Source organism: Pleurodeles waltl, chromosome 10 (assembly GCF_031143425.1).
Source record: "Pleurodeles waltl isolate 20211129_DDA chromosome 10, aPleWal1.hap1.20221129, whole genome shotgun sequence".
NCBI lineage: Eukaryota > Metazoa > Chordata > Amphibia > Caudata > Salamandridae > Pleurodeles > Pleurodeles waltl.
Window position 1 is genome coordinate 116,400,201 of NC_090449.1, and position 17,603 is coordinate 116,417,803.

Genomic DNA, 17,603 nt, shown 5'->3' on the forward strand with positions numbered 1-17,603 from the left:
CCTACCCGCCTCCAAACAATAAGGATGCTTTCCCCCACACCCGCTTGCTAGCTCCACACTGGCACTTCAAAAAAACAAAAAAACATAACCCAAAGCTTGTGTCTTTTTGTAGCTGCTGGCATGCTTGGCACACAATCCTAAAAAATGACACTACCACTGTGTCAAAGCACCTTTCTTTTAAGTTTATTTCCTAAGCCAATAGGTCCCAAAGGCGAGACCTGTTGGCTTTACCAATGCTCGTTAGAAATAGCTGTCGCAAACTTAATCCTACTGAAAGTAAATAAACCTAGAAATAAACGCCACACTCGATTAAGAGGGAAACAGTGTCATAAGCCCCAACCAAGTATTTTGTGGAACACCTAGCCAAAGATACACTACACAAGAATACCTCCACAGTGAAACCATTCTGCTCAATCTAATACAGACATTTGTAACAGAACAGCCCAGGCATCGTTATGTATAATTTTGTTAGTTCTGGTCAAATATGCATCAAGATGGTTATTATGTAGATTGGCTGCCATGGCACATGATGTCTAATTTCTTGATTTTTGCTATTTAGCGACACCAATCTTTGTGCAGATGTACAGTAACCCAACTTCTTAATGACATCAGAAGCCCATTCACATGACCTACTTCTGCATGAATTCCGCTGTGCTGTGATTGGCTTCTGCATATCTGGCACAATGTAGGAAGCCACACACTCATTCGGTGATGCTCTGTTTTAGAAATGGGTATTGTCATCGCCCCCATAGCAGTGGGGCAGCATGATGCGTCTTTAATTACCGTTGAACGGCTTACATAAAAGCAGCATTAGGTGTAAAATAAACAAAAATGACCTTAGAAATAACAAGGCACTTAATTTCAGCAAGCATGGCAGCACAATGTTAAGCATGCTCACACAACCCATGTGTTAATTAGTAGCTGTCAGAAAATGCTCATTAGTGGGGATTCTTTCTGTTCCTTTTAGTCAGACGGCTGTGAGATTCCCTCATACGCCGGCTTCCTACAGTCGTGAAGGTACCGACTTGCACTTGGACTCACGCATGCTCCAGCATTAATACAACTCGATTACTGTTCCGCCTTGGCCGCAGCACTTTATCATCTATGGAGACACACAAAGTCCTTCCAGTGAAGCTAGTCTACTCTAAGCACTGGCTGAGGTATCAGTCATAGAAGATGGAGCGGTCTGGAATGGCTCGGGAGTGGATGCCGAGCTAGGAATTGTGAGGTTCAGAACTTTGCCTCAATGCGCTTCAGGCAAGGTGTAAGCCCGGACCCAATAAACATAAGCTGGGAACATCGGGAATACACATGGAGGAAACCAGCAGAAATCAGGACTCCATGGTAATTGGGCCACCATTTTGATACAGGAGCTTTGAGTCTTTAGCCAGCACCCACCCTGGGTCTTCCCAGGGAGGATTAGACAATGCCTGTCTGGACTCTTCGTAAAAGGTCACCGGATTGGGGCTGAAAGGAGAAAAATATACTCGGACCCTCAGATGCTTGGAATTACAACTTTTCTAACGAAAACTGATACACCAGGGCCTTGTTGGGTCTCGACCTCAGTAATTTCAATGTTTGTTAAATGGTAGGCAGTCCATTTTCAAAAAAGACGACCTCTCTCAGGTCATGCCTCCTACAGGGTAAAAGAGTTTCAGGAGAGTGAAGGAAAGATATTTGAAATGTTCCTGTTACATGGTCTAGAGGAAGGGGAAAAACACAGCCATACACCGAGCGCGCAAGCTGACTTTCAAGCTTAAATGAGCGCATGTGTCATTGTCTCACCTTCCAGACAAACATTAGTAGTGGCCAGTTGTTTACTTCTGTGCCACATTTGCGACACTGGAGCAAGCTGAGCGTGACAGAGGGCCTTACATTTTTTCAAAAGTCTGCATGGACTTCACTTCCACATGGACATGTGAAGATCAGGGTAAGGGATGCATGCACGCTGAAGAATACTGAGCCAATAGACTTAGGGTGGGGGTTCTGTCCCTTTCTCTATCTTTGCATGAGTTATCATAGATGTTTGCTGGGGTCCTGTACTCTCCCACACTGGTTTAAGAAAGCCGTGCAAATATTTTAGATATCATTCCTATTGACTTATAAAGGCAATTCATCATCACCGTCTTTAGCTAGAATATAACAAAATAAAACTAAGACCCCAGAGATATGCTTTGGACAAAAATGCATGGCGCATGGGCAGGTGTTTGATAATTCCAGAGGTTGACAAATATTTGTATGTCGGATGACTGGCCTGGATCACCTGGGTTTGGGGTGAAACAGCGTGGTGGTAAAAGTACATTTTGGAAATGGGCCCAGTCTCTTTCAGCAGAGACTGTGAAGCTCCTATTCACTGAAACCTTCATCCTTTGTGATTCGGTACCTTGATAATGTTTAAACTTTAAACTATTCTTGAGTGGAAATTGGAGAAAACGTGTTACTTCCTTTATCTCTAAGCAATGTGTGTTTTTTAAAAATTATGGACGTTTATCAGCTCAATGAACTGCTTTCACTACTAAAACAACAGTCTTATTTTGAATTCTGGTAACAGTAAAACAGGTGTCAAGACCTGAACTTTTCACTACAAATCATTGCTTTCAGGTGTGTCAGTGTAATTAATTCAATGGACGCAAATCAAGACCTCAACACCCAGAATGCACTAAGCTGACATACAAAAGACCAAGAATGGAACCTGGGTCCTTAATGACATGGGGTGAGGTTTGTCACTTGACATTAAGAGAGGTGAGGGATTCTGGCTTACACACTGTCTTTAGAAACTGAACATCTCCATTATAATCCCGTTTGGTCATCTGAGGAAATAGCCCTGTGATCTGGCAGTAGTACTGGTAACTATGTAGCGAAGACCTGTCTAATCACCCACGTCGTGTGGCACTTAACCAATTAACTGTGAGAACCGGGCAATAGTACTTAATAATGGCTCCATTCTACGCCAGGCATTGACACTTAACCAAAAAAATAATCTGATAAAACAGAGTAGCACCGAGTACTGTGCTGCGTGGTACCGTCCAAGCTTGATGTTCCCATGACCCATTCCTGCCTCATGCGCGTGTCTGATCTGCTCTCAAATGGACAACTCTCAGTTTACTGTTTAATGCCCAGTACCTCATGCTGAAGATGTTCCTGCCACAATTTACATTTCCAGTAGTATTTTTCAAGAATGAAACTTTCTGTTTGTAGGAGTGGCGGTCTAAAGCAGCCTACAGAATGTTCTATGTCTATCTACCAAGAGTCACCAAATTCACAACAGGTCTGTGGTTCAGAAAGGGAACAGACAGAAACATGGCGTCCAAAGTATACCCACAGGTTGTAGTCTAGTGGCGAAATGGCTGCCTTTGCAACCTGGAGACTGTGAGTCTAACTCAAGGTTTGGCAATAAACCTGGATTTAGTACTCCCTTAAAATAACACAACCTTCCCCTGCCAAAAATAAAAAATACATAAAATGTAAAGGAAAACATCTCTAAGGCCCAAGTTCCTATTGGATATGGGCAGCAGAAAAGTAGACAGGCGCAATGAATGGAATAGGATTGTTTTCTTAATAACAGTCCTTAGTAAAGGATTTCTATCCTATTTTTTCTATTGATTTCTTTGAATTACTACTTTCACTAAATACCTTTAACTGCACTAATATCGAGTGATTAGTAAGAAACAGAAAGATGATGCTTCAAATTACACATGCCACAATTCTTTCATTGACAACAAAGTAATACCATTCTAATAAAGATTTTTAAAAACTGCACATAAGATTAGGTGTCGTGGGCAAAGACTTAGGGATCCTTGTGGAGTGAGAAGGGAGGAAAATCTGGCATCCACCCGGCAAGAGGACAGAGTATGGTACTTCTGCTGTCAGTATATCTCCTTTATGTCACATCCCTGCCCTTCACAGCGCAGGCACAGAAACTTCTTAAAACACGCTGAAACAAATTCCACAGTCATATTGTAGCCTTCACAGCGGCAACTACAAGTGAGGACAACCATGAACGGATGAAGGACACAAAACATGCACCTATTCCAAAGCCTCACTAAGTGCCAATGAGGGAAGGTGACCTTGGGTCGGGAGGGGGCTTCCACCTGAATATGGACACACTGCCTTACAAATACATATTGCGGCAGTGTGCATGGCACTCCTATCAACTACTAAGGACGATTCATTTAGCCTGAGGCAAAGCCACTCAAGTGGAAAAACACTTTTGATCAGGAACTAATCGCTAATCTTTCCACTCTAATGGAAAATGTGCTCTGTTGAGCTTCTGAGCCATTACTTGATGTGACTCATAGGGGAGACGATGGTGGTGGCGCGGAAGACGTGACGCTGAAGGGGAGGGCGGCGGTGGGGAGTCGAGACTGTACCTTAAAAAGCAGGCTGTCGTCCTTCTGCTCGGCATACATGGAGGTGAGGCGGTACTGGTTTTCGGTGGTAATATCGATCTGGTACCCCGTCAGCATATAGCACACTGTCCGAAACTCATGGATTTTCTTCTGAAACACCTCCTTGAGCCTCTGGTTCTTGAGTTCCGCACTTTCCACTTGTTTCTTCAAATCTAGGTTTCCGGATAGAAATGAAATAAATCTCTTCTGAGTTTGGATTAAGGCGGAGAATAACAAGACATGCATTTCATTCAGGTTGCTTGTCTTGTTAAATAAATGAATAAATACATGAATAAATTAATACATAAATCATAAACATGAACAAGGTTGGCTCAGTGGGTGGGAAAATCAGGAACCACCCCATTGCCGCCAAAGACCTCTTGCGAGATAATAATGGAACACCTTCAACCAGCCAAATATTTTTGCACTATATCACTTTAGATCCTGTAACTTGTAATTTCACTAACCCTACAACAAGCCTGGGACCTAGAAGTCCCTGCATACTAAGTAATGACAACTAAAAGAAAGCAGATGCTACATGTGCCTCTTTGGACTTGGCAGCGTTGATGTCTTCGTCAGAGAATTATTGTGCCGATTTCATATTTTTAGAATTCCAATAATCACTTATACCCCCTACTGCCTATATTGGATGATAGGTTCAAGCGCTCTAAAACCTGTATTACGAGACAGGGGGTAATCCTCCCTATGGGTTTTAGTACATTTATTATTGCAGATGAGCTATGTCAAAACATGCTTGTAAACAGAATATAACAGTGGTTCTCAACCTGTGGTCTGGAGACTCCTAGGGGGTCTGCGACTGCTAGGAAAATTAAATAATATAAACATATTAGTTCCCCAGCTTTCAGTAATGACTCAGTGCGGGGGTCCCCGGATTCCAACAATGATTCAATGGGGGTCCACAGGTTCCAGTAATGATAAAGTGGGGGTCCACGGAAGTTAAAAGGTTGAGAACCACTGGAATATAATATATGGGAGTCTGCTATCCCTGAATGAAAGTCCACCTCTAATTCCCTTATCACAGGTGACTAGTCTACTGCAATATCAAAATGACTCAGCTACAAAACTGCAATAAATAATTACAGCCGCATTGTGGTGCCATAATACCTGGTGCTAGAGACAGCAATCAAGGTGAAAAGCAGGTCACGGAGCATAGCATCATTGCAGCTGACCTTTCAACAAAGCAGCTAAACCAAAAAGTTAGCTTTTCATTGTTCTTATCGTTTTTCCTCAATGGAACAGTGATGAATAGGAGGGAGATATTTATGGGAACATGCAATTTTTTTCCACACTAAAGTTAATTACACGTAAATTAGACTATCTCTGCATTTATTTACACATTGTAAGCACCAGCATTTTTGTTCATCTGATTTGCATTAAACAATATCTCTTTCAAACAAATTACCAACACTGTTTTCGATACAATTAAATCCACACTAGATTTTGATTTCATTTTTTAAGCCATCTTTATTGGAATTTTTGTGGTACAGATAGTTAAAATACATACTACAGGTGTACTGCTTGCTTACAGCTTTTGCATGTAAATAGGCAATCGTTTGGTTTATACTCAAATACATCAATCATAATTCACAAACTGTAGAACAAATAAAACAATTAAGACTGATTTGGTGGGGTGTCCATAGTAAATATAATAAGGGGAGGTCTGCAGCTGGTGTGTCAAGACAGATGATCTCCTGCTCGTGTCAATCATGTGGGTGTAGCGGGGTGGAAATTGTGTTGAGGAACCTGCTATCGCAGTGGGGGGAAGGAACGTAAGGGAGGAGTGTGTTGTTGCATGCATACTAGGCTACCATAGTCTGGCGGTGGTGTTACAGTCACTTTGAAATATGAGTTAAAAAAATCATCACAGTTAACTGCAATTGAACGGTTTCACAGACCACGTAGTTCCTCTCAGTGTAGTGTCATGGACTGTCATGGCGCAATAGCTCACTGCATACTGCTAATGTGAGACTCCGGGAAGTGAGGAGACTTTTCAATGGATTGTTATCTCCAACTAACAATAAGGCCAGGTCAAAGTGGTTGGTCTCTCTTCCTGCCTTCTGATGTTTATAGAAGCCTAGTGGGCGGCCTTCAACAAGGGCGTGATCTAGGCACCTTGTAGCCTGGGTGAGGACCATTCAACTCTCCTGCCAAAAGAAGCAGGCAATAGAACAATCTCAGAACATATGAAGGATAACGGCTTTGGAGGTGTGACAGCGAGGGAAATTGGGCAATACGGAGAGTACATGTTGTAAATAAGCTCTGTATAAAATGTTAAGCTGTATGTACTGAATTTGTGCGTTAAGAGAAAACTTTAATGAGTATATGAATGCTCTGGGTCATTTCTTTAAGGGTTAGGGATGGCCTACGTCTTGTTCCCACTTCTGCCGGAAGAGGGCTAGTACGTCTTGGGTTTCATCTGGTATTATGCTTTCATTCTTTATGTCTCAAAGTATACTATCTGATTCATATAAAATGAAAGCGAATGACACCTAGGATTTAAGCAGGTTTAAGGAATGGTGACTGGGTGACCATGTATGATAGAGAATAAACCTCTGCTGTACATTTTAGCGAAGTTACCTGTGACTGCCATTACCCAATAAAATAACTTTGCCTTCAGCATGGTTCCTCTGCGCCAAAAGGCGTACACGCATAGGCGGAGGAGTATTGTGAATTTAGGAATGAGATTCATGGAACAAGACTCTACCACATGTACTCACCACGGATAAAATATCTTCTGCATGCGGTGCTCATTACTACCTCTTTTTTGTGGATTGCATTTGACAAATTGGACTGGCAGCCACTTTATGTATATATAATATAGGAAGACTGAAGTGTGGTGCTTGTTCCACCAGTATCTTTTAGGGAAAAAAAGTATTTTGGCACACAACTGTCTGTTTGTTTTATTTTTATGTTTTGTAATATTTACTATTTAGTGTGTAAAATGTCATTTTTTAATACATGCAAGTACATTTTTATGTTTTCGTGATGAGGGGTGGGTCAGTGTGTGACAAAAAAATACATTTCTGTAAGAATTGTCGGTGAAAGCAATAAGACCCATTCCAATGATTAATTGAGGTTCTCACTGACGGGATTACGTGTATATCTTTCCCTACATCATACCATCTCCACACTGCTGTACTTCCTAGCCCAGGTGCAGTGGGGTTACAAGGGCCTTTCCCCGATTAGGGTTACTCGTTCCTCCACATCACCACATAAATCTTCTGTGATTTGCAATATTCCTATGATGTACAGCACTGGTACTTTAGTCCATATGTGATGTCATTAGTAGACTATATAATTTATTATAGTTGTTTAGTGATGCAACATTGAACACGAAGCCGCCAGCAGCCTTCTTTTTTCAATAGTAAGAAGGATTGTGTGTGGCCGCTGAATACCATGTGAACATAACAGTGCTAGGGCACTGGAAATGTTTATTTATGTTTACACCACCTCATCTTGCTACGCCCAACACACTCTTTCTTAGGCATAGCAAAAAAATAAAATAAAATAAAATACAAAAGAGAACACTCGCTAAAGTTTATTTAGAATATTTAGAAAGAGTAGCTGTTTGGTGGTGGGGTGCAGGAGTTATGGGTCTGAGCAAGAACAAATGTAACCTATGAGAACAGCAACAAAATCAACTAACAGGAAAAAACATATCAACAGAGGAAAATTAGAAGGAAGATAGGGTTGCGGACTCAAAAGTGTGGAAAAGAATCAGAGAGATTAACAAGAGAAATAAAAAAACATTTACACAGAAAGGGGAGCTAGAATGAGACGTACATATGACGAACACATGCAAGAACTAGTTATCTAAGGCACTTTATAAGCATTACAATGTCGTGTGTGGCCCTGAAATGTCAGACAGCTGGTTAAATACATGATAGTCACAGCTGCGAGGAGGGAAAGCACTCTTTTCTATGTAAGCACCTAACCTCCGCCCAATCAAAACATATGTTCCTAACAACCAACATGTGGGCAGAACTCTCTGTAGTACTCTTGAAAGCTATTTTTAAGGTTGCTCACAGTACATCTGGTGACAGCTGTGCTATTCGATGTTATTTGGGATAAAATGGTCTCGTCTAGAACAGTGGTTCCAAACCTGCAGTCCAAGGACCCCTGGGGGTCCGCAAAATCTCCTCAGTAGGTCCGCGACTACTTAGAAAATTTAACAACATTAACAGATTAAATCCCCAGCTTTCAGTAATGACTCGGTGGTGGTGTTGGTGGTCCCGGTCCCCCGGATTCCAATAATGATTCAGTGGGGGTCCCCGGGATCCAAAAATGATAAAAGTGGGGGTCCACAGAAGTCAAAAGGTTGAGAGCCACTTATCTAGAACAAAAAAGGGATATGTCATCAGACTGATAAAGCTTTCCACTGCCAATATTTCACCCAATATCATGGAGAAATACAAACCTCTGGCATTTTTTTCTGTCACATATGGAAACAGGACTGGCGTGGGTTAACACATAACTGGGTCAAACTCCACTCCATGGCTGGGACTGCAATGAGAATTATAAAGATCTGGACACAGGGCAAGTGACCAGTGCTGAAAAGATTCTGCCTTCTTGCTTGTTCAGCTCAGAAGCGCTATTCATGTTGGCAGCCTACTTGTCAGACATTCAAAAGCTGTATCCAATCAAATGGCCGAATGCGCCGGAACCATCCTGCCTGTTTCTGACCCTCTCCCAAGACTTGGTTTGATTTTTATATATGCTACCTGTGAACATTTTTATTGAGTTTGCCTGCGATATGCTTATGCTGGGCAGCTAAAGAAATTAAATTACCTGTAGCACACAACTGCTGAGAAGGATGGACGAATGTTTCCTTTTATTCTCAAAGTTTAAAGCCGCTGTAATTTACTGAAATCTCGGAAGAAAACACAGCCATGGTAATGAAATGTTTTCAAGGAGGCCCCAGAGCACAGAAACTGAGATGTATGGCCCCAATTAATTGCGGGGGCTTGAAAGTCATAAAAAGACAGCGGACAGCCCAACGCCTCCTCGTGGGAGCCCTCACCGTAAGACCAAAGTTCATTCGGAGCAAGCACACGAAACATTAAATCCTGATGCGATTTTTCAAGAAAAGAGAAAACAGGAGTTTCTTCTATTACAAAACTTAAGGTATTAGCTAATTTGGACTCTCTGCCTTTGTCACATTTCATGTAAAACCTTTTGCATTTCTGCAAGCTGATTTTTGGAAACTCAACTGTGTCAGGCCCCATGTACTCTGTTCAAATAGTAAACAAGTAAGGTCAAGTCTAGTTATCAACACATAAGTACACACAGGTTACTTATCAAACAGCAAAATCTGTTTATGAAAGACCTATTGTGGGCTTACCAAGACCTTAAAAGCAAACAGCCTGCCACTGCTTGGACTTACTGCCTCTCTCATTGACTTTCCTCTTATTATTTTTGTTCTTCCGCTGGAGCATAGCCTCTACACCATCCTGTGAAATACTCATTTTTATCTGCCCCTTACTCACTTTTAGGGAACTACTTTTTTTTCTTTTGGGTTATGCACACTATGAGAGTGCATGACTTTTCTTGCAGTCTCCCTTGTGTGCTTTTCCCCTGCACCATATCTGAACCCTATGCTCAGGGTTGCTCTCTACCTTGTGTGTTGCTTGCTTTCTCCCTTGTATGCTTCTGCCCCACCAATCCATGCTGTTCTCTCCCTCAAGTGTAGCTTTTCCTCGCCTCACCACATCCTGCTCTATACTTATTTTACGCCCACTTTTCGCTACCCCTCCATTGCCTCCCAGCCCTTGCCCCTGTCCTTTTTTTAAATATTTTAATTTGTGTAGGACCAGGCAGCAAATTGCTGGTGTCCATCCGCCTTAAAAAGGCACTTTTGTGCTAGGTAAATTTAATTAAAAATATATATATTTATTGATCCATCTCAGAAATGTAAATGTAAAATATTGCGTCTCTGTCGATCGTAGGTATGAGCTTGCTTGAGGACATGTGGGCACACCATCACAGATTTGCATGTCTATGAAACTACGTGACCAGTGGCCGCATCATCACACTTTAAAAAAAAAAAAAATTAATTATGTCTGATGCTGCAAACTATTGGCAAACACCACTGGCAAGGCCAATAGGTCAAAAAGCTGATAGTTTTTGCCAGTGCTTGTTATAGAAAGTGCACACGTATAACATATTTAGTACACGAGAGCACACTGCTTCTGTACAGCACTATGGTGATTTAAAACAATGCTGGCAGATCTTGGAAATCGACCTGGCATTTGTCAGACTCTTGAATACACTGTGGGGGTACACTTCAGTTACTCTTCAGTAACTTATTTAAATTATATCAATAAATTCGCAGGTTTTGGAAATCGAGCAGGCTTTTGTCAGACTCTTGAATACACTGTGGGGCTACATTTCAGTTACTCTTCAGTAACTTATTTAAATGATATCAATAAATTCACAATTATCTTACGGTGAAGTGTTCACACCAATGATGATATTTAATGTGCCTTGAATGATGTACTATGAAGTCATAAGCAATAGATAGCGAAGGGTAGGTTATAGTCAGCTCCGTAACTGTAACCTGTGTGTTCGAAACTAGGTCTCTAGTATGCAAGGATATGCACCCTATCGAAGTAGGGGCCACAATCCTGTATACACCCTGAATCAACCTCTGCTCACCATCCTGTTGTTTGGCACAGAGCAGTCAGGCTCAAGTTAAGAGGCAATGTGTTAAGTATTTTTGCAACACTTAAAATACAGTAACACAGTGAAAACATCAAAAAATGACTCCACACATTTAGAAAAATAGAGAATATTTATCTGAACAAAACAAGACCAAAACAACAAAAAACAATAAGTAGAAGTAATGATATGCATTTTTAAAGATTAAATGTGAAAACAGTGCTTAGAAACCACTAGTGGTTAAAGGTTACTTGAGGTTGAGAGGGATCGGTGCAAATCCAAAGCTAATGCCAACCATGATGGAGGGCGGGACAGCTACAGAACCGATGCAGGGTCCACTGAAAAAGTACTTTTGATGGAGCAAAGTATCAAAATTGAGAGCCTACTGTGTCGTCGAGCCTGGTAAAGGGGGGCGCTGTCGAACTCCGGTGAAGTCGATACAGTGTCATCGTTGAGCCACGCCAAGCGTCATCGACAAGCCACGCCAAGCGTCATCGATGTGCCACGCAGGCTGTGGAACCAATGTTGCTGAGCAGCCTCTGCGAAGACGTCAAAGTGCTATGCAGCAGAATTTCTCAAACACTGAAGGCGATATGTCGGTTTTTGCGGAAATCAGCTGCAGAACCCACTACTGAGACCCAGGACTGGAGGACGGCACCTTAGGCAAGGGCAGGACTCTCAGATGGCAGAGTTCAGCAGCACCGGGAGAGTTGCAGGCAGTCTTTAATGTCCCTGAGACTGAAAAACAGGGGACAAGCCAAAAAGTCCTTGGAGAATTTTGGGTTCAAGGATGTAGAGAGCAAGTCCCTCTCACTCCAGGCAAGAAGCAGCAGGCCAACACAGCAAATCCACCAGCAAAGTAGCAGTCCCTTCTACAGCACACAGGAAGCAGCAGGCCAACACAGCAATACAGTTGGCAGAATGGCAATCCCTCTTGGCAGCACTGCAGTCCTTCTTCCTAGCAGAATGATCTTGATTCAAGTAGAGTTCTAAATTGGTGAGGTTTGGGGTCCAGTACTTATACCCAAAAGTGCCTTTGAAGTGGGGGAGACTTCAAAGAGACCTGTGAAGATCACAACATCTCTGCCCTTCCTTCCCTGGCTCCAGACACTCAACAGGGTGCTATGCATCCCTTTGTGTGAGGAGAGGCACAGACCCAATTGTCAGCTCCTCCCTCCCACCTAGCCCAGGAAGACCCATCAGCCCGGTGATGGGCCATCAGGATGCAAATGTCACACCCCAGCCCTTTGTGTGTGACTATTTAGAGGGAATGCCCACAGCCCAGCTGACATCCACCTCAGACATGTATTCAGACAGAGGCACAGAATGGTTAAAGTAAGAAAATACCAATTTTCTAAAAGTGGCATTTTCAGACTTACAATTTAAAATCCAACTTCACCATGAGTTGTGATTCTTAAATTGTGAATCCGTAGTCACCAAACTCAGTTTTTCTATTTTTCCCAATTGGAAATTACACTTAAAAGATGTTTTGAAACAACCCCAATGTTAACCTTTGTTAGAGAAAGGCCTGGCAGTAGTGAAAAAACAATTTAAGAGTTTTTCACTACCTAGACGTGACAAACTTAAAAGTACATGTCCTTCTTTTTAAATATACTGCACCCTCCCCTTGAGGATACAAGGGCCTACTGCAGGGCCGACATACGTAATAAAAAGGAAGGTTTTGGTGCTGCCAAGGTGGTGAACTGGCCAGGTCGAAACAGCAGTTTAAAACTGCACACAGGCTCTGCAGTGCCAGGCCTGAGACATGTTTACAGGACTACTGTAGTGGGTGGCACAATCAGTGTTGCAGGGCCACAAGTAGCATTTAATTCCGAGTCCCTGGCCACAAACAGTGCACTTTACTAGGGACTTACAAATAAATTAAATATGCCAATTGTGGATAAGCCAATATTACCATGTTTAGAGTACAGGGCACCTGCACTTTAGCACTGGTCAGCAGTGGTAAAGTGCACAGAATCCTAAAGCCAGCAAAAATGAAGTCTGAAAAACAGGAGGTCAGAAGGCAAAAAGTCAGGGGAAAACGTGCAAAGGATGTCAGGACTAACATTGTGAATTTTGAGGGTTTTTTTTGGGAGGGTGTGGGGGAGTTTGTACGTTAGTTATTTCATTTCAACACCTAATATAGTCACTTTTTCAGTGAGTTTCTGGGATCTGTTTGATCCTATGCAAGCTTGAGCATTCACCCAACCCTCTCAGGCAACCTGCAGCCAAAGCCACAGTTGCGCATGACAGCTGGCCACGCGCAATAGAGACTTGGCCACAGGTCCTGGACTCTTGCAGGCCCTTCGCCCAACCCCACTGTAGTCACCCAAACCCACCCCCAAACTCATGGTGGCCAACCCTCACTGTGTACAGCCAAAAGTTGTGCAAAAAAGTTGGGCTGCGCGCAGGGCCTGCAAGAGGCCAGGCCATGTAACCGAGTCTGTGAGGTTCAATGCAGAATGCTGTGTGCAGATGGGTTTTGGATGCAGGTTGCCTGAGAGGGTTGGGTGAATGCTCAAAGTTTGAATACGATTAAAACATTTCCAGAAACTCAATGAAAATGGTTCAAGTGAGTATACAGGTTGGTGCTGAAATAAGATAACTTTAGCCATGCGCAGAGGGATACTGGCCACAGGGTCTGGCGCTCGGGTAGACCTAATGCCCAAGCCCCATGAAGACAACACCCACTGCAACAGCCTTTGACACAACCCCCGCTCCCACCCAATATAAACAATAGTCGTGGGATTCTGCATACCATACACTACCAGAGACCACCACAAGTTAACACTAAGATTCTCAGTCTTTAGGCTTTTTTTTACTTTAATTGAGTGCTTGACAGACAAAGACGGACCGCTCTCAAAGGCAGTCAAGAATATCAGGTTTGTCAGTATGTCGCACTTCTGAATTTGACAGCAAAGTCATCTAACAAGTGATTAACAACATTCTCAATGATCTGGTGAGTAAAACCCTACAACCACTGCAAAGCACAATGGAAATATTACCTCTGTGAACATCTACACAAAATCCCTCTGGGAGCCTATTTTGGTCTGTGAAAGGTGTGTTACTGTCTTTATATCACTCTGAGAGGTGCTTGAAACAACTAAAAGGTTAAACAAGTGACCGCTCCGCACCCCTCCACCCCTCACCACCCCCAACTTTGGCTTCTCTCAAGATTCTTGAATGATGCGGTTGTCAGGCCCTTGGTGAAAGCTCAATACATCTGATTTGATGTCCATGGTGAATCTTACTTTGGGATCATTAAACCAGAGTAGAAGGACCTCAAAGACAAGACTAGACATTTCAATTGAAAATGTTTTGTTTCACTAGACGAGAAAGAGAGAAGGGCCATAGTAGTGAGATCCACTGCTGTTCTGTGCAAGACCAGCTGACTGGTAATAATTATTGCTGAGAAGGTACAAAGTTCAGAGATCTCGGAGGTATAGTACAAACACCTGCAAAACGATGGCCCTGGTGGTAATTCATTACAACTGACTACCCCTTATCTGCAGAACGGTCTTTCTCATTATAACCACCAATCACAGGAATACAAACACCCATCCAAACTCCTAACATCATATATAGCATAATGCCATCCAAATGAATCCATAGCCAACATTTACACAAATGAACGACTGACACTTTAAAGTAGCAAGGAGGAAGCATGTTGGTTTGATCTGAAACCATCTAATTTAATTCCACTGGGCATTTCCCTGTTGGGCTGGAGCCTTTGGAAGTCAAGGGCCTACACCGGTGCCTCTGTCACTTTCCCCGCCTCCAGAGATTAACTGCAGCAGGCATGGGAGGTTCCAAGACAGGGAGAAAGAGAGGGAGGGGGGGGGGATATCACGAGGAAGCAATCAGAGGGAGGTTTTAGAGAGAGGATGGATAGATGGTAAGAGAGAGCACGAGTAAATCAAGGGAGAGGGCTGGTTTCAGCATCTTTTGCCAGAGCTGGTTTCGGTTCCACAGTTTGGCCCTGTATATTAGATTATAGTCTATGTAAACTGCATCAGATCTTTGATTTACACCACAATAAATCATTAAGTACAGTGTTTGAAAGTTTGGAGCTGATTTTCAAAGTGTCTGGGACATTGCTCTGCTCTAATGCATATGCAAAGTGTACTCCATTTCTCAATGACACCGGAATCGGAGCAGGCATTTTACCAGATCACAAAACATTTTTGACTGAAGCTATTTTATGTCCTAGGTGGTAAATTAAGGCAGGGCGTGCTCTAAATACGCTTTACCACAGTATTATCAAAACAAGATTCTGGGGATGCTAATGTTTGACACAAACGTTGTGCATAGCTGTTGTGTGGAATTCTGTTGCGGTGGTGTTCTGTGTTTTTTTTGTGCTGCTGTGTTTTAATTCTACATATTTTAATGTAATTTTGTTGAGTTGTGAGCGGTTTTAACTGTTTTGTTGTGACGTACACTCTAATGTTATAATTGTGTTACGTTGCTATTTATATATTGTTATACCTAGGTGTTTCTTTTAGCTATGTCCGCAAATGATCCTAGATTTTCAGCCTAAAGCAGAACAAGCCTTGAGAGTTCCCATGACAAGCAATCACCACACTACAAGGCGGTAAAATACCTCTTCTTCAACTACTTAAGACCGTCAGCCCAAAACTATGGCAGAGACCTGCTTTAATTCGGGCTCCCAGTGCGTACTTTGTTTGACATGGTCCAATGTGCCCTGGAGACTGAGCACCAACTAGAGGCGCCAGGATACAAACTCCACTCCCTTTTCTTGCCAGAAAACGGCCTTCCCTAATTTTTGAGTATATGTAAGGAGAATGAATATAGGACATGAAATTGTGATTTTCTCAAATGTTATTTCTGGGCTCACGATACTAACAGTAAAAAAAAAAAAAAAAAAACTCGAGAACTGAAAAAGAGAAGTAGGTAGTGAAAAATTACTTTAATTTGTAAAAAATCAATATCTTTGGACTACAGAAGCTTGCCTCAAAAAGCAATTCCGCCCCTCACTTTGCTAACTTCCCATGTTTTGAAAACCCCACATTAACGTGTATGAATAATTCACGTTTTATTTTGGATACATAAATAAAAGATGGCTTTTGTATGAATAATGCCACCGTGTTTCATTCTGCTGCCGTTTAAAACCCTGACTTTAAAGTGGGGAAATAAATTTATCTCGGAGGGATGGCGACCGCCTTTGTGATGGGGTTGGAGGTTCTCAATCACGTCGGCTCGCTGGAAGCGGCTTTGTGCTGTGGAGAATACTGATTAAGCTCTGCCTGTAATTAAACGAACATTGGCAAAGTCAGTAGGTCTGGCTTTGGATGCTAACGTTTTCGCTCTGTGCATATTTTGTTAGTGAATATTTATTGTCTGACAAAGAGACACATAATCGTCCTGTTAGAAGCGTTTGGGGGAGAGGGGCCCAGCTTAAGAAAAAACGAGCACTGTCTAAAAGCCAAAATATGTTTTTTTTAAATGTAAAATCACACATTGCACAAGTAGTTATTAGCACTGCATAGGACCATGTATTGTGCAAGAGCAGCATGTTGTTACAAAGCTAGTGGCTTAAGTGGGCTGACCTTTGTACCGCATGTGGTGGTGGTAGGAAGCAAAATGTAAGTGACGTACCTGAATGCCAATGAATGAAGAGGAGAGATTCAACACCCCTGTATGTAAGTCTGCCTAATATGGAAAATGTCACTTACCCAGTGTACATCTGTTCATGGCATGAATCGCTGCAGATTCACATGCTGTGCACAGTCCGCTGTATGGTGTTGGGCTCGGAGTGTTACAAGTTGTTTTTCTTTGAAGAAGTCTTTTCGAGTCACTTAGTAATTAGCTGTGCACGGCGCAGGTGCAAGTTATTGTTCAGATGCTAATTATACCATCCTTGTAACCTTTGTTTTTTTCAGTGAATTTGTATGTTTTTTTTTTTTTTGCACACACAGACGTAAATATAAGCAGAGCAGAGGTTGGCCACAAGGCCGTGCCTATAGCCAGGCCCATCGGCCAACCCTACTGCATGCACCCAAGCTACACACTGCCGAGAATGAGGTTGGATACAGTGAGTGTTTTTTTGTTTTTTTCCCCTTTGAAACTGCAGTTCCACCAGTGGAAAAAAAAATGTGCAATTTTTATGCCCTTTAAGGAGTCTAAGGGAACCCTCTATCTGTCCGGTGGGGTCAGCAACCTGACACCAAATTTGGTGTAATTCCGTTCAGTGGTTTGGGCTGTAGGCGTGTCTAAAGGTCCTATGGAAAAATGAAGGGGAAAACGCGTGCTGGGACTCCCCTTTATCTCAGTCCCCACTTGATAGATCACCCCGCAACTTTCAAATCAGAAGCTGAACTTAGCAAAGTGTAAGTTTTGAACATTTCGTAAAGATTCGTCAAGCGGCGCCAAAACAAAAAACACCTTTCGTATGGAAACTAGGCCCTAATTATAACTGCTATATTGAAACGAAGGCTTTTGCTAAGCCCAGACCTAAAAAGGACCACATTAGAAATGGATGGTACAATATTTTCCTACCCTAATTAAAGGCTAAACAAA

The 17,603-nt window shown here is 42.4% G+C and overlaps 1 protein-coding gene across 5 annotated transcripts in view; it reads right to left on the bottom strand.

Annotated features, from left to right (window-relative positions):
* The window catches only part of MAD1L1 (mitotic arrest deficient 1 like 1), a 1,860,878-nt gene that overhangs the window by 407,672 nt on the left and 1,435,603 nt on the right, over positions 1-17,603 (bottom strand). For all 5 annotated transcript variants that reach the window (XM_069209930.1, XM_069209931.1, XM_069209929.1 and 2 more), the window contains one exon: positions 4,371-4,561. In XM_069209930.1, coding sequence (XP_069066031.1) covers positions 4,371-4,561 — 191 coding nt within the window. The remainder of the gene's footprint in view (positions 1-4,370; positions 4,562-17,603) is intronic.